Below are 24,336 nucleotides of genomic sequence, written 5' to 3' on the forward strand. Positions count from 1 at the left end.
TTTAATATAATACTTAAACAAGTTTACATTAGTTCCATCAAAGTCGTTTCAAGTAACGACTTGTAGAGTTTACAATATTATAGTTACATGTTACATGGTATTAAGTAGAGGCTATTCATGAGTACTATATGCTCATTCATTTTAAGTATAATGCCAGTTTTAATGGATGGAACAATTCTAGCAACATAAAATCTATTTACTAACATACAAATAATAAATGACATTCATCTTCCACAAAAATTTAGTCCCGTTTGTTGTACATGGTGATCATGCACTTTATGCTGTTCATTATAGCAAAGTAAGTTGTTATCTTGGTAATGCAATAATTTAGCATGGTTCCTGGTTACACAGTTCTTCCCACTACACCACTTTCTAAAAAAATATAATTTTAGTTTTGATAATTAATAACTGAATTCCAAACTTTGAAAGTCAAATTCATAAATAAAACACTTTAAAACGGTGTTATTTACCATGCCAGACGTTTAGTTAATACAAGTATTTAAAGTTTCCATAAAAGTTTATGAAATTCAATATCTATATTTAGTACCTACCAGTCTCAGCAATGTATTTCATCTATTGATTTTTAAATGAATCTTTCCTCCTACCTGCAGGAGTTATACAATGAAGTGTCACCACTTAATTAACATACTACCACATTAATGTAAATTTACTACTTTGCTTGTAGACATATTGATTTTCTTTGCTGTAATTTGTTTATCTTCTTCAATGTTTACTGCTGTTTTATACAAGCCTAAATTAGTAGTGACAAAATTCTTTGTGGCTGATTGATTTTTCATTAGCCTGTTTTCTTCAAACAAGATGTAGTGTAATGTATTGTTTAATTAGTTAACATAATTCTATTTTGAAACCTGGTTTTCAACTGATATTTATTCTAGAGACAAGGATGGCTTTTAATCTTATTTTGGCCCATCCCTTTGAAGCATTGTACCGAGACTAAAACTTCAAATTTGGATGTGTTTGATTTTTGTTTGATTTTGATGATTTTCCATGAAGGCATTAATGTTAACCCTGGCAGCATCAACAGTGCTAAAGCAAGACAGTCCATAATTTTGACACTGATAATTTGTTTTGAAGTTTCCATCAAGCATACATGCATATTCATTGACTTAATTTTAGATGCACATCTCATATCCATAGAGATTATACAGCCTCTTCCACTATAATGGTTCATTGGCTTGGAAGTTTTTGCATGGATGTGGTTAGGTTAAAGTAATTAAATTTTTAAAACACTAGTTAATATTGATAGGGGATTAATAAAGGAATCAATAGAGCAAAAAAAATATATAGGTCACCATGCTTGTTTTCGAGATATTAGCCATTGAAATTTTGGCGGGAAAATATTCTCTCTTGACTTTTCATAGCTTTAGTATTGACAAGGTGAAGTTCTCAAAAACTGTTAAAAAGTAATTAAAATTTTATAAGACTTTTACAGATGGCTTATTATTATACATGTTTGAGATTTACAAAAAGAAAATTGGGGGTCACCGGGCAAATTTTTGCAAGGCATTCAAATGGATAAAACCAGAGGATTCCGAAAATCTGACAAAATATCAAAAACTTGACAAGCCAGCTTCCTTAAAGTGAGCCACTTGTGATAATAGTCCCAGATTACATTGATGTCCAAGGGCTGTTTTGCCAGACAATCTTGGGCCCTGAACAGCCAAGGGACATCAGAGTAATCTCGGGACTATTGTGATAAGTAAACGGCTTTTTGAATGCTGTTGTAAATGTACATTTATTATCATTGGCTTTTCTCATTTCCACAGAGTTTTCTATTTGTTATTCTTTCAAATTACATGAAGGCAATACAAAGTTCTGTGTCAACAGTTTGTTGTAATTAGATGATATTTTCATATACTAAAAGTAAAATATCAATTATGTTAGTCTGTAGAGTCATTGTAATGTATAAATGATCATCTCTTCAGATTAACATTACATTGATTTCATTTAGTCTGTAGAGTCATTGTTATGTATAAATGATCATCTCTTCAGATTAACATTACATTGATTTCATTTAGTCTGTAGAGTCATTGTTATGTATAAATGATCATCTCTTCAGATTAACATTACATTGATTTTATTTAGTCTGTAGAGTCATTGTTATGTATAAATGATCATCTCTTCAGATTAACATTACATTGATTTCATTTAGTCTGTAAAGTCATTGTAATGTATAAATGATCATCTCTTCAGATTAACATTACATTGATTTCATTTAGTCTGTAGAGTCATTGTAATGTATAAATGATCATCTCTTCAGATTAACATTACATTGATTTCATTTAGTCTGTAGAGTCATTGTTATGTATAAATGATCATCTCTTCAGATTAACATTACATTGATTTCATTTAGTCTGTAGGGTCATTGTTATGTATAAATGATCATCTCTTCAGATTAACATTACATTGATTTCATTTAGTCTGTAGAGTCATTGTTATGTATAAATGATCATCTCTTCAGATTAACATTACATTGATTTCATTTCACAAATTCTTTCACATTTTTTTTAATTTCAATTACCACATCAATCCTCCTTTAATTCAAACAATAGGTCAACTAGAACCAATATCAGGTTTATTGGTTTAACTAGTAAGGGAGACAATTATAAAGAATCTGGACTTTCTTGGATGAACATCCACTTATGGTTTTTTTTGGAGACATTATTAAAAGATTTGCTTTCAGTTGCTTTGTATAAATTTTGTTCAATGATGGACATGAAGAATATATGGCTGTAACAGTGTTTCGTTTTGAGACTTTTAATGAATCAGATTTTCAATTGATCTGTGTACTGTTTTATTCCATATTTGGTCAATAGAAACTAGTCTAAGGCACTATTTGGTGAATCATATTATTCAAATGTCTTTGCAGAAATGTTATTTTCTTCAATTAATCTCATTTTTACTCATTGGTTAAGCACATGTCATTTACAATGAATAATAAAAGATCATGAGTTATCTCCCATCATTGTACAATGTACAAATATAATATTGTTAAATAAGCTTCTTTGCTCACCATTTATGACTGGTTTTCTCCATTAACAATTGGTTCCTTCTCTTTGATGTCATCACTGCATGTACTCTCAGTGTGTTGTCTTCCTTGACCAGCAAGCTAAAAATAATCCAAATTAATAAATAAATTTAAAAAACAAAAAAAAACTGAAAAGAACATAAAATAGAAAAGTTAAATTTTCAATCAAGATTTTATTGACTTCCAACTAAATAACCATATAAGTTGCATATCCATTTCAGTACTTGTATTACCCTTTTACTACTTTTATGCCCGGGCCGTAGCGGAGGGGGCATTAAGTTTTACCCCTATATATCAGTCTGTCCGTAAGTCCTGAAAAAATGGTTTCCATTCTCTAACGTTAGTCTGCCTCAACCAAATGTTATGAAACTTATAAATAAAGAATAAAGAAAAAATATTAAATGGACCCCCCCCCCCCCTCCTTTTCCTCCAAACCCTTATGCAAAACTAAAATAATTTAAAAGACACCGAGAAATCAACCTATTGTAGGGTGGTTACCTTTGGTTTTGGTTGTAAGCTTGGATCCAGAATTATTTTTCCAACATTCTTTCTATCATGGAGTTTCTGCATTGCATCTCCTACCTGTAAATAACATGTAAAAAATATTTACTTGTTGTGTCACCAAAAATAGGAAACTTGTTTGCATATAGAATAAATCAGTGATTGGTAGTTAATATTGGTCAATTTCTGTGAATCTTTATAAATCATTGGTTGTTTCAAAGGGACTTATCAAATAAATAAGTCCAAATATTGTTGAATATGTCAAGGTTTTATTTAACCCATGAATCTATAATTGAATACCCCATGATGTATATATATTTCTAGTTTAATACCAAAAGTGTAGACGTTACATTTCAACCAAGATTTAATAGTTGCATACTAGCTCTTTTTAGAACATTTGTATTGTGAATTTTCCCAAGTCTGCATACAAGTCTATAGAACATGAATTTTCCCAAATCTGCATACAAGTCTATAGAACATGAATTTGCCTAAGTCTGCATACAAGCCTATAGAACATGAATTTGCCCAAGTCTGCATACAAGCCTATAGAACATGAATTTGCCCAAGTCTGCATACAAGCCTATAGAACATGAATTTGCCCAAATCTGCATACAATTCTATAGAACATGAATTTGTCCAAGTCTGCATACAAGCCTATAGAACATGAATTTGCCCAAGTCTGCATACAAGCCTATAGAACATGAATTTGCCTAAGTCTGCATACAAGCCTATAGAACATGAATTTGCCTAAGTCTGCATACAAGCCTATAGAACATGAATTTGCCCAAGTCTGCATACAAGCCTATAGAACATGAATTTGCCCAAGTCTGCATACAAGCCTATAGAACATGAATTTGCCCAAGTCTGCATACAAGCCTATAGAACATTTGTATGTCATTGAACATTTGAATACATGGTCCACCTTTACCCACGAAAATTGATATAACATGAATAATAATGAATCCACAATATTTAAATCTGTAATATAAACGTCAATCAAAACTAACATCTTCCAGTGCCCATGCTGAATCTATGACAGGTCGGATCTTTCCATCATTATACAGTTTGAAAAGTTGCTCCATGACTTGCTTAACATATTGGTATTGTCCTTGTTTAAAGACAAGGTGACGGAGTTGGAAACCAGCTATACATTTGTTCTCATCATAAAGTTTGATTGGACTGATCTTGTCGACCTGCCACCACTAAAACAGAAAAAAGTGGTCAAAAACAACTAAAGATAGCTTATTGTATTACCTAGTATTTCTTTAATAGTAGTCTTCATGCTTTTAAAACTTTATCTGTTGTTCCATACTTTTTCTGTACATTTAACTTAAAAGTTATTTCATTTTATTTCATAGATTTTAATTGCTAAACAGATTTTTAAAAATATTTTAATATATGTGAGCAATTTGCACAAGTAAGCTTCAGTTACAATCGTATCTTTAACACAAAATCAACTCATGTGGAAGAAAATGTAAACAATTGTGGTATTATATGTTTTTATGTATTTCCATTGATTTACAGGGTCAAAAAGACCTCAAAACTTACTCTCTCCTTTGGCATAATTAAAAGAAAACATTATGATTTCAAATTTTAGCTAATTCTAGAAATGTCCATGCTTTACTCTATATAGAACATGCCAGTGCATCACATTTTTATAAAAACATGATTTTTCAGGTGTTTGTGAAATATAATGTCAGGTAATCATTGGTTAAATAATGAACTCCCTATTTATAAAATGATGCTTTTCCTATTTTCAAATACTCAACATTTCCAGATGCTAGACATTTTTTTCGTATTTATTAAGAAGAATTAAGCTTCAATATTGGTTAACCATTTTAATGTGTTTCATTAAGAGCCAGTCTGCCATAAAACCATGCAAAATCTCAAATTTCGTCCAAATTGGTAGTTATAACTGGGCAACATTATATATATTTCCAAAATCTTTGGGTATTTAGGAGTTAAGATAAAAAAAATTTTTTTGTAAATTCACACTATTTTTCATTTAACAGCCTTATTTGCATATTTGTGAATTATTAAAAAAAAATGCCAAAAAAATCACCATATTTAGGTACTTTTTAAAGGTCTGGATAATTGATATATCTCTTAAATATAGCATTATCTTGTTATATTTTGCAATGAACATTATAAAAAAAAAAGAAAAAATGCATTTTGACATTTTTTTTACCTTTTGGCAGGTTGCCAGAGAGGTTCGTGCAACAGATGTATTAGATAACTTGCATGTAGTACATGTACTCAGTAGGTGTTTTCTCTCAAGATCATATTTATTTTTTTCAACTTTTAGGATTTTTTTAAAGGTGCATATCAGTTCTAAGACAAGTCAAAAAATTTAGCCTGTCAAATATTCGGAAATTGGTAAAAAAATGCTCCCAAATATCTATAAAATGCACTAATTGTAATAGTTTTTGCCCCTAAATATTTTAACTAAAACTGATCAAAGTAGACTTATATTCCGGACAATAACTTTAGTTTAAGTGTATAGATCTTTATGATATTTTTTTCAGAAGGTTCAATACCACAAAAGGAAGGTTTGGATCGATTTTGGGGATTATGGTCCCAACAGTTTAGGAATTAAGGGCCCAAAAGGGGCCAAAACAAGCATTTTATAGTTTAAGGATAATAACTTGTGTATAAGTATTTCAATTGCTCTGATATTGTATCACAATGTTTAAAACCACACGTAGAAGGTTTGGATTTATTTAAATGGGTCATGGGTTCAAAGTTTGGAATTAAGGGCCAAAAAGGGGCCAAAAAACAAGCATTTTTCTAGTTTCAAGACAATAACTTGTGTGTAATTGTATGGATCTCTCTCAAATTGTACCACAATGCTCCATATAACAAAGGGGAGGCTGGGATTTAGTTTTGGATTAATTGTCCAAAATATGTAGGAATAAGGGGCCAAAAAAGGGCCAAAAAGAAGCATGTTTCTAGTTTCCAAACAATAACTTGGGTTTAAGTATATGGATCTCTCTTTAATTGTACTACAAGGTTATATACTTAAAAGGAAAGGATGGGATTGTGTTTAAGGGTTATTCCTTAAAGGGGGTTTCAATAAAGGGGGGGGGGGGGGAATTTGTAAACAATTTTTTAAGGGATTTCTTTTTTTTTCAAAATTTTTCAAATTTCAAATTTTTCAAATTTTCAAGAAGAAATCTTCAATTGCACAGTATTGTGCAATAGATTTTATGATCTTTGACCACATTTATTTTGTAACAAAAACCTTTATTTTGTCAAAAATGCAATCACAATCCAAATTCAGACAGCATCAAGCTTGAACATTGTGACCAACTTTAATTTGCCCCAACTGTTCAGGGTCCAACCACTGCGGTTGTATAAAGCTGCGCCCTGCGAACACCTGATTTTCACATACTTTCAATTGATGACAGTCTTTTAAAAAGCTTGTTATATGAAACAGAGTTGTGAACATACTTGTTCTTCAAAAAATCTTCCTCTTTGAAACTTTTGATTGGAATGCAACCAATTATAGGGGCAATCACTCATTGAGTGTCTAGATTCGAAATCTGTGTCTATTAGAGCGTATGTAAAAAATGTGGCCAATTTATTTTATCTACGAAAAAAGTGTATATGTGCATATATAATGTGCCATATAAAAGTTTTTGATTTATATCTCAGATTAAATCAAGATAAAAGAAAGACATTTGAGGTGACCCTACTTCTTCAAAAATCGAAAGCTTTGCCAAAATGATCTTGAATGTTCCCTCTCCAAAGAACATCTCTTTCCTGTTTGTTGATACTTTGAGATTTTGATTTTAAGTCCCCTAACGGCTAACTTCTAAGTGGACTTAGGTTTGCACTGCGTTTGTCTGTCTGTCAGTCTGTCTATCTGTCATTTTGGCAAATCAAGACTTTTTGTGCTTGTAGATTTTGATTTGATATTTGGTTTATTGATTTATCATGACAAGTTACAGGTCAAATTATTCATTATTCACGCTTTAAGCTTTTCTCTTTGTTCAGTTGAAGCCCTTTCTCCAGAATTACATTTTTGATGAAATACTTATTCATTAGAAAATTTCTGTTCAAACGAAAATAACTCATTTTTTTTTAGGACAAAATGACATTTTGAATGTTTTTCCTTTTCTTTGGTATTTAGTGATTCAGTTTTGTTCCAGTCTGATATTTGTGTGCAGAGTTGTGGTCTTTGGACATAGGAAATTCACTTAGATAGTCAGAATTCAACAAGTTTTTTTTGTTTTGCTTGAAGATTTTGTCTCGATATTTTTATGTAATTTACACCATGACAAATTATAGATCAAATTAAGATTTTGTTCCATTACAATGAATTTGTAACGGGTTGGGGACTATGTATTGCCATGTATTACTCACAGAATGCTTGTTTTTATCCAAAAAAATTCTGATGCTGCAAAATTGTTTAATATTTAGTTAAAATAGATATTGATGACTTTATTATGTTAAATTTTTTCAGATTTATCAAACTTTTACTTTTTTTTTGCCAATACCTTCATCATGTTCATTCATGACTAAAAACTTGTATTTAGACCATTTTGCACGTTTTTCTTTACGGAAGACCACCATGATATTACATGTATATAAACAGTAAAATCTTACCATTTTAATGACAATATAAAAAAGAAGATGTGGTATGATTGCCAATGAGACAACTGTCCACAAGAGACCAAAATGACACAGACATTAACAACTAAAGGTCACCGTACGGCCTTAAACAATGAGCAAAGCCCATACCGCATAGTCAGCTATAAAGGGCCCCGATAAGACAATGTAAAACAATTCAAATGAGAAAACTAAAGGCCTTATGTATATTAAATATGAATGAAAAACAAATATGTTACACATAAACAAACGACTACCACTGAATTACAGGCTCCTGACTTGGGACAGGCACATACATAAATAATGTAGCGGGGTTAAACATGTTAGCTGGGGATCCCAACCCTCCCCTAACTTAGGACAGTGGTATAACAGTAAAACATAAGAACGAATTATAAAAATCAGTTGAAAAAGGCTTAACTTATCAGATGGACAAAAATACAAGTGGACGTGGCCGGGTAATTGTATGTCTGCTCAACAGTTTAACCATTTATCTGTGTATATTTGTGTTTATACAACCGCAAAAAATGAAAATTTTTGGTCGTATATTGGTATGACGTTGCCGTTGTCATCGTCGTCGTCATCTAAAGATATTTGGTTTTTGCACTATAACTTTAGTATAAGTAAATAGAAATCTATGAAATTTAAACACAAGGTTTATGACCATAAAAGAAAGGTTGGGATTGATTTTGGGAGTTTTGGTCCCAACAGTTTAGGAATTAGGGGCCAAAAAGGGTCCAAAATTAAACTGTTTGATTTCATCAAAAAATGAATTATTGGGGTTCTTTGATATGCCAAATCTAACAGTGAATTTAGATTCTTAATTTTTGGTCCTGTTTTCAAATTGGTTTACATTAAGGTCCAAAGGGTCCAAAATTAAACTTATTTTGATTTTAACAAAAATTTAATTCTTGGGGTTCTTTGATATGCTGAATCTAAAAATGTACTATGATTTTTGATTATGGGCCCAGTTTTCAAGTTGGTCCAAATCGGGGTCCAAAATTAAACTTTGTTTGATTTCAACAAAATTGAATAATTGGGGTTCTTCAATATGCTGAATCTAACCATGTATTTAGATTTTTAATATTTGGGTCCGGTTATCAAATTGGTCCACATTGAAGTCTAATGGGGTCTAAATTGAACATTATTTGATTGCATCAAAAATTGAATTCTTGGGGTTCTATGATATGCTGAATCTAACCATGTATTTAGATTTTGGATATTGGACCATAATAGGTAAATGTCAAATTAAATTTTTTTTAAGTTTTTAAGTTTAAGTTCTTAGACCACACTCATTCTGTTGTGTCAACTATTTAATCACAATCCAAATTCAGAGCTTTATCAAGCTTAAATGGTGTGTCCATACTTGCCCCAACTGTTCAGGGTTCGACATCTGCGGTCGTATAATGCTGCACCCTGCGGAGTATCTGGTTATTACATGTGGTTATGAAATAAATTTTATTGCAATTTGAAATATTTGTATTTGTCTCAGCTGGTAGTAATAGGCCATCTGTATTTTACATGTCTTATTCCCAAGCCTCAAAATTGCTAGAGATTACATTCTAGGCGGAAACTTAACATTACTGTTATGTCCACTGTTCTCCACTCTGTTATAAAGAGTAGTCTCTTTATATTTGACATAAAGCTTTATCACAATATACAAAATATAGCACTTTTCTAGGTAAGAGGCACAATTCTATGAAATTCACAAAACTATTGAATCTTCCTCTTTTCTGGAAATAGATAACATGGATGTACAAGGCTGCGCAGTTTGTACAATTTTGTCTACATTTTCATACTATTTTAGAAAAGAAAATACCCCGATTTCATCTGAAGGAGACGTGCTTAGAATTTTTAGTACTTTTATGATAGTATTTTTGTCTAAATTGCAAGGGGTTGCATTCATGTTGAGTCTCTATCTCTTATATGTTAAACAGTTTTATGAATCATTTATCAAATACAACATGTTTTAAAAATTTAAAACTGAACTCAATTGTGGCCACTTTGAATTTAGACAAAAAAGCGTCTAAAAACTAGACTATTATAAAATGCTAAAATTGTGAAGAACTCATGATGATATTACCTGATGAGTATGCATAGTATTGTAAATAAAACAGCCCATTTTAAGTTACTAAAGTAATTTACTTTTGAATAAGTTAAGATTTTAAACATATGGTAAAAATGCTCAGTTTAGGGGCAAAAAATGCAAAAAAGCAGTTTTCCCGGGTTTACTCCTTTAGTATATTTTATAATTTAAACTAAGTTAAACTTGGTTTATTCAATTAATATAACCAGTAAACATTAGTTCAGTCATTATTTTTCTTATATTTTGACTATTACATACTTTTAAAAAGTTTCTAATGAAACAGATAAAAAAATAAAAAAATCGGCAAAATGGCCATCACGCCTATCTTTAATTATTATTTTCTGGTAAGAAGGTATCATTTGCCGAGCACCATTTTCTTGCATTTTGTAGATAAATATATAAGCTTCATGAAATATTACATTTTATTGAAAATAAAACATGATCTTACAAGATTCAAGCCTTTAAAAATATACAAATTTTGCTGAATCGGCACTTTTTCAAAACCATGCAATTTCAACCTGTTAGTAGGGGTATTGAGAAATCTCACAACTTTTTGAATTATCATAATTTCCTTTCTTTTTAAGTTGTTAGTTAAGATATTTGTTATCATTAAGCTGTATTTTTTCTATAAAACAAAAAAAAATCAGGTCAAAATACCCTAAAATAGGCTTGAAATGGCCATTTGTCAGTACAGAAATAGACAATTATCGAATGTTCGGCATACACAAATAATGGCTGAATATTTTTTCAAAATATTTTGCACAAATAGTTATTACATATAAGGTATCTAAAATACAAAATATCAGTCTGATTGGAATATTTTGGATTTGGACCATTTTGCATGGTTTTATCACAGACTGGCTCTTTAAAAACTTACAGATTTTGCAAAACTAAAGAAGCTTTTTGTCTCTCCTGTGACTATGTTTGATGATCCTATCAAAAAGTAATAAATAACATATAAGAAAAGATTATTGATAAAAAAGATAATCTCCATTTTATATCTTTAAATCATTTATATAAGATGAATAAAATATATCAATATAATGATTAGTAATAATATATCAACCTTGACCAACATCCATATATATAATAGACCGACATTCAATTTTACAGCAAAGAATAGAAAAGTGGGACTAATATATTCTGTATGTATTAATATATCCTTTATTGCCTTTATACCGCTGCCGTCATGTTAGCTTTATGGATCTCTATGGATCTATTTCTCATATATTGCTCTTTCTTATTGACAATCAATTTCTCATATACATGTATTGCTCTTTTACGAATTGACAATTATATTTCTGTAGAATCCTTGATTGTCACGTATCAGTTTGCATCAATTCAACAGCTAAGAAACAGATATTAAAGAAATAAGGTAATTGGTGTTTGGCACTATTACTATTGGATTGATGGGTTGATTGGTGTTTAATGTCCAGTTGCAAATATTACATGCAAGAAAAAGGAATAATGCGTTATTTTAATCCTGCTTTGTAGAACAAAACACTGATTTAGCTTTGTATGCCTCACCTAGGTTCATTGTGCTTTTTATTTTTGGTCTGTGGGTCTGTCTGTACCTCCGTCTGACCTGCTTCAGATTAAAGTTTTTGATAAAGTTCCAATCAGCTTGAAACTTAGTACAAATGTTCCCTATGATATGGTCTTTCAAATTTTAATGCCAAATTAGAGTTTTGAACCCATTTTTATACATCTTGTAACACTATCTCCTTTTCCCCAATTTCAGTATTTGTTTTAGTGCCAACAGAAAAGCAATATTTACACACTTATATAAAGTATTTTATAAGACTGTTAAAGTATGATGGCGACCTTGAGTTATAGACAATACAATTGTAATACAATACATGTTTATTCATTGCTAGATTTAGCAATTGACTCATTGGCAATCATACCACATCTCCTAATCCACTTTTTTGTATCAAGACACAAGTTCCTACCATAAAGGACATATTTTCCCATTGGTTTAAGTAGTGAAACGCCTTTGTTTGTATCATCTCCACATAAACAGTCTAAAACGATATCCACACCCTCAGGGGTTAGTCTGAAATAAAAGTCAAAATTGTTTATCCTCCACAAAAACAGTCTAAAATGATATCCACACCCTCTGGGGATGGTCCAAGGAAAAACATTAATGAAAGTCACAACTTAATTTAAACATGTGCTAGATCATCACGGAGGATCTCTTTGCAACTCATAGGAAGTGGGGACAATTTTGACATACTATTTTGCATGTACAATTCACACAAAAACATGATTTAATCCTTTTTTTCTTGGAAAAGAAACTTGTTTTTAACATAAAAATTATGGATATATATCAAACAGTCATTGTTTCACAGACGTGTAAATAAATAATCATAAAACACTAAAAATTTGGTACCATATTGTTGTTTCAAAATAGTTGAAATTTTAATTTAACTAGAGGCTTTAAAGAGCCTGTATCGCTCACCTTGGTCTATGTGAATATTAAACAATGGACACAGATGGATTCATGACAAAATTGTGTTTTGGTGATGGTGATGTGTTTGTAGATCTTACTTTACTAAACATTCTTGCTGCTTACAATTATCTCTATCTATAACAGTACTTTCTGTTGAAAATGTTATTGAAAATCTTCAAATTTTAAGAAAATTGTTAAGAATTGACTATGAAGGGCAATAACTCCTTAGGGGGTCAATTGACTATTTTGGTCATGGGACTGACTTATTTTTAGTTCTTACTTTGTTGTACATTATTGCTGTTTACAGTTTATCTCTATCTATAATAATATTCAAGATAATAACAAAAAAACAGCAAAATTTCCTCAAAATTACCAATTCAGGGGCAGCAACCTAACAACCGATTATCCGATTCATCTGAAAATTCCAGGGCAGATAGATCGTGACCTGATCAACAATTTTACTTCCTGTCAGATTTGCTCTTAATGCTCTGGTTTTTGAGTTATAAGCCAAAAACTGCATTTTACCCCCATGTTCTATTTTTAGCCATGGCGGCCATCTTGGTTTGTTGGCCGAGTTACCGGACACATTTTTTTAACTAGATACCCCAATGATGATTATGGCTAAGTTTGGTTAAATTTGGCACAGTAGTTTCAGAGGAGAAGATTTTTCTAAAAGATTACTAAGATTTACGAAAAATGGTTAAACATTGACTATAAAGGGCAATAACTCCTAAAGTGGTCAACTGACCATTTTGGTCATGTTGACTTATTTGTAGATCTTACTTTGCTGAACATTATTGCTGTTTACAGTTTATCTCTATCTATAATAATATTCAAGATAATAACCAAAAACAGCAAAATTTCCTTAAAATTACAATTTTCAGGGGCAGCAACCCAACAACGGAATGTCGGATTCATCTGAAAATTTCAGGGCAGATAGATCTTGACCTGATGAACAATTTTACCCCGTCAGATTTGCTCTAAATGCTTTGGTTTTTGAGTTATAAGCCAAAAACTGCATTTTACCCCTATGTTCTATTTTTAGCCATGGCGGCCATCTTGGATGGTTGGGCGGGTCACCGGACACATATTTTAAACTAGATACCCCAATGATGATTGTGGCCAAGTTTAATTAAATTTGGCCCAGTAGTTTCAGAGGAGAAGATTTTTGTAAAAATTAACGCAGGACGACGACGACGGACGACGGACGCCGGACACCAAGTGATGAGAAAAGCTCACTTGGCCTTTCGGCCAGGTGAGCTAAAAATGTGACTTGTCAACATTTGGATTGTCTTTTTGGCAGTTGTTTTAAAAGTATACCCATGTGTAAGGTAAAAGAAATTGTATGTTTATTAAATTGTTATTACTATTATGATTCAGTTTGTGATTTGTTTGTTATTCTTATTCACACCCGAATTAGTGAGTGAACAATTCAAATATACACCAGAATTAATGGAGCAGATAACAATAACCATTAACCTGTGAATGAGAGAGATAACAATTACCATTAACACATGACTTATTTATATAACAATAACCATTAACACCTGAATGAGTGAGATAACAATTTCCATTAACACCTGAATGATAGAGATAACAATTACCATTAACTCCTGAATGAATGAGATAACAATTACCATTAACACCTGATTGAGTGAGATAACGAGACAACAATTACCATTAACACCTGAATGAGTGAGATAACAATTACCATTAACTCCTGAATGAGTGAGATAACAATTACCATTAACTCCTGAATGAGTGAGATAACAATTACCATTAACTCCTGAATGAGTGAGATAACAATTACCATTAACACCTGATTGAGTGAGATAACAATTACCATTAACACCTGAATGAGTGAGATAAAAATTACCATTAACTCCGGAATTAGTGAGATTACAATTACCATTAACACCTGAATGAGTGAGATAACAATTACCATTTACCCCTGAATGAGTGAGATAAAAATTACCATTAACACCTGAATTAGTGAAACAATTACCATTAAACCCTGAATGTGTGAGATAACAATTACCATTAACACCTGAATGTGTGAGATAACAATTACCATTAACACCTGATTGAGTGAGATAACAATTACCGTTAACCCCTGATTGAGTGAGATAACAATTACCGTTAACCCCTGAATGAGTGAAATAACAATAACCATTAACACCTGAATGAGTGAGATAACAATTACCATTAACACCTGAATGAGTGAGATAACAATTACCATTAACACCTGAATGTGTGAGATTACAATTACCGTTGACTCCTTAATGAGTGAGATAACAATAACCATTAACCACTGAATGAGTGAGATAACAATTACCATTAACACCTGAATTAGTGAGTTAACAATTACCGTTAACACCTGAATGTGTGAGATAACAATTACCATTAACACCTGATTAAGTGAGATAACAATTACCGTTGACTCCTCAATGAGTGAGAGAACAATAACCATTAACCCCTAAATGAGTGAGATAACAATTACCATTAACACCTGATTTTGTGAGATTACAATTACTGTTAACTCCTCAATGAGTGAGATAACAATAACCATTAACACCTGAATGAGTGAGATAACAATTACCGTTAACTCCTGAATGTGTGAGATTACAATTCCCATTAACCCCTGAATGAGTGAGAAAACAATTACCATTAACTCCTGAATGAGTGAGATAACAATAACCATTAACACCTGAATGAGAGAGATAACAATTACCATTAACACATGAATGAGTGAGATAACAATTACCATTAACTCCTGAATGAGTGAGATAACAATAACCATTAACACCTGAATGAGAGATAACAATTACCACTAACACCTGAATGAGTGAGATAACATTTACCATTAACTCCTAAATGAGTGAGATAACAATAACCATTAACTCATGAATGAGTGAGATAAAAAGTACCATTCACCCCTGAATGAGTGAGATAACAATTACCATTAACACCTGAATGTGTGAGATTACAATTACCATTAACCCTGTATGTGTGAGATAACAATTACCATTAACTCCTGAATGAGTGAGATAACAATTACCATTAACACCTGAATGTGTGAGATAACAATTACCATTAACACCTGAATGAGTGAGATAAAAATTACCATTAACACCTGAATGAGTGAGATAACAATTACCATTAACACCTGAATGAGTGAGATTACAATTACCATTAACCCCTGAATGAGAGAGATAACAATTACCATTAACTCCTGAATGAATGAGATAACAATTACCATTAACTCCTGAATGAGTGAGATAACAATTACCATTAACACCTGAATGAGTGAGATAACAATTACATTTAAACCCTAAATGTGTGATATAACAATTACCATTAATTCATGAATGTGTGAGATAACAATTACCATTAACACCTGAATGAGTGAGATAACAATTACCATAAACCCCTGAATGAGTGAGATAACAATTACAATTAAACCCTAAATGAGTGAGATAACAATTACAATTTAACCCTGAATGTGTGAAATAACAATTACCATTAATTCCTGAATGAGTGAGATAACAACTACCATTAACTCCTGAATGTGTGAGATAACAATTACCATTAACACCTGAATGAGTGAGATAACAATTACCATTAACTCCTGAATGAGTGAGAAAACAATTACCATTAACCCCTGAATGTGTGAGATAACAATTACCATTAACCCCTGAATGAATGAGATAACAATTACCATTAACACCTGATTGAGTGAGATAACAATTACCATTAACACCTGAATGAGTGAGATAACAATTACCATTAACTCCTGAATGATAGAGATAACAATTACCATCAACCCCTGTATGTGTGAGAAAACAATTACCATTAACTCCTGAATTAGTGAGATAACAATTACTATTAACACCTGAATGATAGAGATAACAATTACCATTAACCCCTGAATGAGTGAGATAACAATTACCATTAACCCCTGAATGAGTGAGATAACAATTACCATTAACACCTGAATGAGTGAGATAACAATTTCCATTAACACCTGAATGATAGAGATAACAATTACCATTAACTCCTGAATGAATGAGATAACAATTACCATTAACACCTGATTGAGTGAGATAACAATTACCATTAACTCCTGAATGAGAGAGATAACAATTACCATTAACACCTGAATGAGTGAGACAACAATTACCATTAACACCTGAATGAGTGAGATAACAATTACCATTAACTCCTGAATGAGTGAGATAACAATTACCATTAAATCCTGAATGAGTGAGATAACAATTACCATTAACACCTGATTGAGTGAGATAACAATTACCATTAACTCCTGAATGAGAGAGATAACAATTACCATTAACACCTGATTGAGTGAGATAACAATTACCATTAACTCCTGAATGAGAGAGATAACAATTACCATTAACACCTGAATGAGTGAGACAACAATTACCATTAACACCTGATTGAGTGAGATAACAATTACCATTAACCCCTGAATGAGTGAGAAAACAATTACCATTAACTCCTGAATGATAGAGATAACAATTACCATTAACTCCTGAATGATAGAGATAACAATTACCATTAACACCTGAATGAGTGAGAAAACAATTACCATTAACTCCTGAATTAGTGAGATAACATTTACCATTAACTCCTGAATGAGAGAGATAACAATTACCATTAACTCCTGAATGAATGAGAAAACAATTACCATTAACTCCTGAATTAGTGAGATAACATTTACCATTAACTCCTGAATGAGAGAGATAACAATTACCATAAACCCCTGAATGAGAGAGATAACAATTACCATTAACTCCTGAATGATAGAGATAACAATTACCATTAACACCTGAATGACAGAGATAACAATTACCATTAACTCCTGAATTATAGAGATAACAATTACCATTAACACCTGAATGATAGAGATAACAATTACCATTAACTCCTGAATGATAGAGATAACAATTACCATTAACACCTGAATGATAGAGATAACAATTACCATTAACACCTGATTGAGTGAGATAACGAGACAACAATTACCATTAACACCTGAATGAGTGAGATAACAATTACCATTAACTCCTGAATGAGTGAGATAACAATTACCATAAACTCCTGAATGAGTGAGATAACAATTACCATTAACTCCTGAATGAATGAGATAACAATTACCATTAACTCCTGAATGATAGAGATAACAATTACCATTAACTCCTGAATGATAGAGATAACAATTACCATTAACACCTGAATGAGAGAGATAACAATTACCATTAACACCTGATTGAGTGAGATAACGAGACAACAATTACCATTAACACCTGAATGAGTGAGATAACAATTACCATTAACTCCTGAATGAGTGAGATAACAATTACCATTAACTCCTGAATGAGTGAGATAACAATTACCATTAACTCCTGAATGAATGAGATAATAATTACCATTAACACCTGAATGAGAGATAACAATTACCATTAACACCTGAATGAGTGAGATAACAATTACCATTAACACCTGAATGAGTGAGATAACAATTACCATTAACACCTGAATGTGTGAGATAACAATTACCATTAACCCCTGAATGAGTGAGACAACAATTACCATTAACACCTGATTGAGTGAGATAACAATTTCCATTAACACCTGAATGAGAGAGATAACAATTACCATTAACACCTGATTGAGTGAGATAACAATTACCATTAACACCTGAATGAGTTTGACAACAATTACCATTAACACCTGATTGAGTGAGATAACAATTACCATTAACCCCTGAATGAGTGAGATAACAATTACCATTAACTCCTGAATGAATGAGATAACAATTACCATTAACACCTGATTGAGTGAGATAACGAGACAACAATTACCATTAACACCTGAATGAGTGAGATAACAATTACCATTAACTCCTGAATGAGTGAGATAACAATTACCATTAACTCCTGAATGAGTGAGATAACAATTACCATTAACTCCTGAATGAGTGAGAAAACAATTACCATTAACTCCTGAATGATAGAGATAACAATTACCATTAACTCCTGAATGATAGAGATAACAATTACCATTAACACCTGAATGAGTGAGAAAACAATTACCATTAACTCCTGAATTAGTGAGATAACATTTACCATTAACTCCTGAATGAGAGAGATAACAATTACCATAAACCCCTGAATGAGAGAGATAACAATTACCATTAACTCCTGAATTAGTGAGATAACATTTACCATTAACTCCTGAATGAGAGAGATAACAATTACCAAAAACCCCTGAATGAGAGAGATAACAATTACCATTAACTCCTGAATGATAGAGATAACAATTACCATTAACACCTGAATGATAGAGATAACAATTACCATTAACTCCTGAATGATAGAGATAACAATTACCATTAACACCTGAATGATAGAGATAACAATTACCATTAACTCCTGAATGATAGAGATAACAATTACCATTAACACCTGAATGAGTGAGATAACAATTACCATTAACTCCTGAATGAGTGAGAAAACAATTACCATTAACCCCTGAATGTGTGAGATAACAATTACCATTAACCCCTGAATGAATGAGATAACAATTACCATTAACACCTGATTGAGTGAGATAACAATTACCATTAACACCTGAATGAGTGAGATAACAATTACCATTAACTCCTGAATGAATGAGATAACAATTACCATTAACACCTGAATGAGAGATAACAATTACCATTAACACCTGAATGAGAGATAACAATTACCATTAACTCCTGAATGAGTGAGATAACAATTACCATTAACACCTGAATGAGTGAGATAACAATTACCATTAACACCTTAATGTGTGAGATAACAATTACCATTAACCCCTGAATGAGTGAGATAACAATTCCCATTAACTCCTGAATGAGAGAGATAACAACTACCATTAACACCTGATTGAGTGAGATAACAATTACTATTAACTCCTGAATGAGAGAGATAACAATTACCATTAACACCTGAATGAGTGAGACAACAATTACCATTAACCCCTGAATGTGTGAGATAACAATTACCATTAACCCCTGAATGAGTGAGATAACAATTACCATTAACTCCTGAATGAGTGAGATAACAATTACCATTAACACCTGATTGAGTGAGATAACAATTACTATTAACCCCTGAATGAGTGAGAAAACAATTACCATTAACTCCTGAATGAGTGAGACAACAATTATCATTAACTCCTGAATGAATGAGATAACAATTACCATTAACACTTGATTGAGTGAGATAACAATTACCATTAACACCTGAATGAGTGAGATAACAATTACCATTAACTCCTGAATGAGTGAGATAACAATTACTATTAACACCTGATTGAGTGAGAAAACAATTACCATAAACCCCTGAATGAGTGAGACAACAATTACCATTAACACCTGAATGAGTGAGATAACAATTACCATTAACTCCTGAAAAAATGAGATAACAATTCCCGTTTACTCCTGTATGAGTAAGATAACAATTTACATAGCCCATGAATGAGTAAGATGACAATTATCATTAACCCCTGAATGAGAGAAATAACGCAAATGTGTGCGATAACAGGTATCCTTGACTCCTGATTGAGTGAGAAAACAACATTAACCCCTGAATTAAGTTAGATAATAATTACCGTAAACCCCTGAATGAGTGAGATGACATTTACCGCAAACCCCTGAATGAGTGAGATGACATTTACCGCAAACCCCTGAATGAGTGGGATGACATTTACCGTAAACCCCTGAATGGGTGTGCTACAAAAATATAACACGTAAATGTTGCGCTGTAATAGAATTATGAATCCGTAAAACATTAATTGATAAGAGTCTATGGGTTAGTCCAGCAATGAATTGTTATTCTATTTCGTATCATAATGGTAATATAGAATTGCAATGTATCTAATGTAATAATTGAACGTAATGAGAAAATTACCTTTTTCTGCACACTTTTATAATCTAAATAAGACTACTTATAATTCGATATTCCAGAGTTCCTCGAAAAGTGGAGGTCCTTAAATGATTTGACCACCAAATTTCACAAGTACCTTCACAATTTTGTTATTTTACAATAGACACAATAGTGGGAACCAGCAGATTTCTTTAAGGACCACCAGGAAAAGAAAGCTTTCGAGAACTCTGGTATTCAAGTATGTGACATTTATTTATATTTTGTACACTGGAGTATTGTTATATTTTGATCGTAATGTTCTTACTTTCTAACTTCCTGTGAGTAATCTACTACTCTATCAAATAAATGGTCCACACTCTCCTTTACAAACTCATGTTTGTAATAAGAAGCTGTGCCATATACCGTCACGTTCTCCACCGTCTTACACAGTTGGCCTAATGCTTGTCCCTACAAAAAATAATGTTAATATAAGAATAAGAAAATAAGGAGATTTGGTATAATTGCCTATGAGACAACTCTCCACTAGACTTAACATGCCATAGAAATTAACAACTATAAGTTACCGTATGGCCTTTGACAATGAGCAAAACCCATAACGCATAGTCAGTCAGCTATAAAAGGCCCCGAAATTACCATGGTATTAGGAACTAAACTTTATTAAAACACGTCCTGTAATTATCCAAACACATCCTACAGTAGTTATTTTAATATGCTTGCAATCAAACAAGAAGTAATGATAACCATAATTTAAATTTCCGTTGCATCTCCCTCCTACCAAGATTTTCGGAAGGAAGAAGAACAGACACGAACATTTTAATATACTAGTTTATGAGGATCTGGATGGGGTTTATAGGACACAGAATAATGGATACACACAAAAATACATGAATGAGGATCCCCCATCAAGACCTTTACGTCTTCTTGAAGGATGGACAAGCGTTCACACAATATGATAAGACAAGAATGTGTCCCCAGTACACGGATGCCCCATCCGCACTATCATTTTCTATGTTCAGTGGACCGTGAAAATGGGGGAAAATCTCTAATTTGGCATTAAAATTAGAAAGATCATATCATAGGGAACATGTAAGTTTTAAGTTGATCGGTCGAACGAACGAACGAACGGACGCACAGACCAGAAAACATAATGCCCATAAATGGGGCATAAAAATTAGTTGAGAATGAAATACTATAGTAAAGAGACTAGTGACCAGCTTCAATTATGTGATCGCCGCGATATAGCCTTTTTGTGCTAATGCGGCGTAAAGAAAACAACAATCAATCAATCAATTATGTGATACGTTAAAAAAAAGTACTAACCAAATTGTTAGCAATAAAATAACAACCGCTAAAGAGAAGGGATCAGCCACATTTTCATTTTGATGACTTTTCCGGACGGGCAACGACAGTAACTGGGAATTAACTACATTCAAAGACTAATAATACAATGTTGGTGTAATAAGCCCAGGTACATCATCATGCATAAAGTAAAAAGTCTGACATATGCAAGAAAAACCTTCATAACATTGTATGAATATAACATGGACTTTGTATCGGACATATTTTAACACGAACTGGAGCTAACTGCGTTATGATATTTAAAACATTACGTTGTCATTAATGGGAAAGGAACTTTATGGTTATCAGGAGACGATTTCCGTGATTTCCTGTCAAAATAGTTATTCTGCAATCTCTTCGCAGTAGAACTATATTGATTGTATATCAAATCGTATGATGTAAATGAGGCAAATATATATTGTCAAATAATGACATTATAAAAGAACTTTTATGGTACATATGAATAGACATTACAAAGCCATTTAAAGAGATTGATGTCTGAAATCTGACGGATATTGATTAAGGCCCCAAAAGGTAAGGCGATAGGAATAAAGGGAGTGGTAGGGTTGATGTCAATGAGAAAAGTAATAAACGATGCAAACAAACAAAAACAACAAAAAAAACATCTAATATACAGTCTTTAACAATGGACAAGGGTATACAAAATATGTTAATATAAATATTAGGACATATATGGTATGATTGTCAATGAGACAACTATCCGTCAGAGTAAAAATAAGAATGTAGTAAGCATTTGTAGGCCACCGTATGGTCTTCAAAAATGAGATAACCCATACCGTATAGTTGGCTATAAAAGACTCCAACATGAAAAATGTGAAACATTTCAAACAAGTAACTAACGGTCTAATTATGAATTACTTTAACTTTTAAATTGTGAACTTTCCATTTCTATGTAGCAACATTCCAGCAGCGCCTACACATGAATGATTTGCCAGTTGGAACGATATTCCAGAATTTGCATTTCCTATAAAAAAATTATTGATTGAGGGTTGCTGCTGGGAAGGAAGCTATTAAAACAAGAGTTCTTAGTGGTGAAGTTGAAATCTTCCCTTCGAACATTTTACGGACGCCATCACGAGTTGGTTGACCGTCATTGAATACCGTTTCATAGATGATTACGGTTAAAAAATGTAACCACATTCCCGCCCTGTTTCCCTTGAATGTGGCCTACCGAAAAAGGTTAATCACCCGGTTGTTACTAACAAAAGCAATACGATAGATGTCACATATACCCCTTCCGGAGCACCTGAGATCACCCCAAGGTTTTGGTTGGGTTCGTGTTCCTCAGTTTATAGGTTTCTATGTTGTATTTTGTATACTATAGTTTGTCTGCTTGTCTTTTTCTTTTTGAGCCATGATGTTGTCAGCTTATTTTCGACTTATGAGTTTTCAATGTATCGCTAGTATTCTTTCACCTCTCTTTTCGAAAACATACTGACAATAAAATTACAAAAGAACAAAAACGACGGAAAGACAAAACACAAGAAAGAAAACTAAAGACTGAGCATCACGAGGAAAAGGGGGGGGGGGTTAATCTCGGATACTCCGGAAGGGTTGGTAGTTCCTTCCCCACATGTGGCACCCGTCGTGTTGTTCATATAAGTACATACCCGGTAATCAGTCTAATTCGGTAGGTCACATTCGGGAAAAGTGCCGGGATTGAAGTTACGACATTTAGGAACATTGAAGTAACGACATTTAGGAACATTGAAGTAACGACATTTAGGAACATTGAAGTAACGACATTTAGGAGGAACATTGAAGTAACGACATTTAGGAGGAACATTGAAGTAACGACATTTAGGAACATTGAAGTAACGACATTTAGGAACATTGAAGTAACGACATTTAGGAGGAACATTGAAGTAACGACATATAGGAACATTGAAGTAACGACATTTAGGAGGAACATTGAAGTTTAAATATTCCTTTGGTATCTTTTGCCTTGTATATAATACAAAAAACATTGACAGACTAGCTGAACTAGTTTTTAGCAGAGCAATTATAAATAAATCCACCAAATTCCTTACACAATTCCTTCCAAAAAATCATATATATATGATGAAGTTTCTCTCTTGAAATGGGCTCAGATAATCAATATCTGCTTGGATTCTGAAAACTAACTTTTAAAAGATATTTTCTATTCAATTATGATTGGTTGAGACAACCATTAAAAAGTTTTACATTTCACCCAAATTTAAGTTTGTTTATCAGTGTCATTGTTATTCTACCACCATTTTGCGTTAACTAACATAATTACCCATACAAGATTGACATTCGTGATATAGACATTTAAAACAGACATTTTTTAAATGTCTTGTCATGTATA

At 32.3% G+C, this 24,336-nt stretch overlaps 1 protein-coding gene across 2 annotated transcripts in view; it reads right to left on the reverse strand.

Annotated features, from left to right (window-relative positions):
* LOC143080723 (synaptic vesicle membrane protein VAT-1 homolog-like) overlaps window positions 1–24,336 on the reverse strand; it is a 37,785-nt gene continuing 13,449 nt past the window's right edge. For both annotated transcript variants that reach the window (XM_076256721.1, XM_076256722.1), the window contains exons 5-11: window positions 20,953–21,095; window positions 12,197–12,300; window positions 11,122–11,177; window positions 4,558–4,752; window positions 3,548–3,631; window positions 3,035–3,130; window positions 1–372 (exon numbers count right to left, since the gene is read on the reverse strand). In XM_076256721.1, the coding sequence (XP_076112836.1) occupies window positions 3,038–3,130; window positions 3,548–3,631; window positions 4,558–4,752; window positions 11,122–11,177; window positions 12,197–12,300; window positions 20,953–21,095 (675 nt within the window). In that variant the 3' untranslated portion in view covers window positions 1–372; window positions 3,035–3,037. The remainder of the gene's footprint in view (window positions 373–3,034; window positions 3,131–3,547; window positions 3,632–4,557; window positions 4,753–11,121; window positions 11,178–12,196; window positions 12,301–20,952; window positions 21,096–24,336) is intronic.

The sequence above is a fragment of the Mytilus galloprovincialis genome, chromosome 6 (genome assembly GCF_965363235.1).
Source record: "Mytilus galloprovincialis chromosome 6, xbMytGall1.hap1.1, whole genome shotgun sequence".
NCBI lineage: Eukaryota > Metazoa > Mollusca > Bivalvia > Mytilida > Mytilidae > Mytilus > Mytilus galloprovincialis.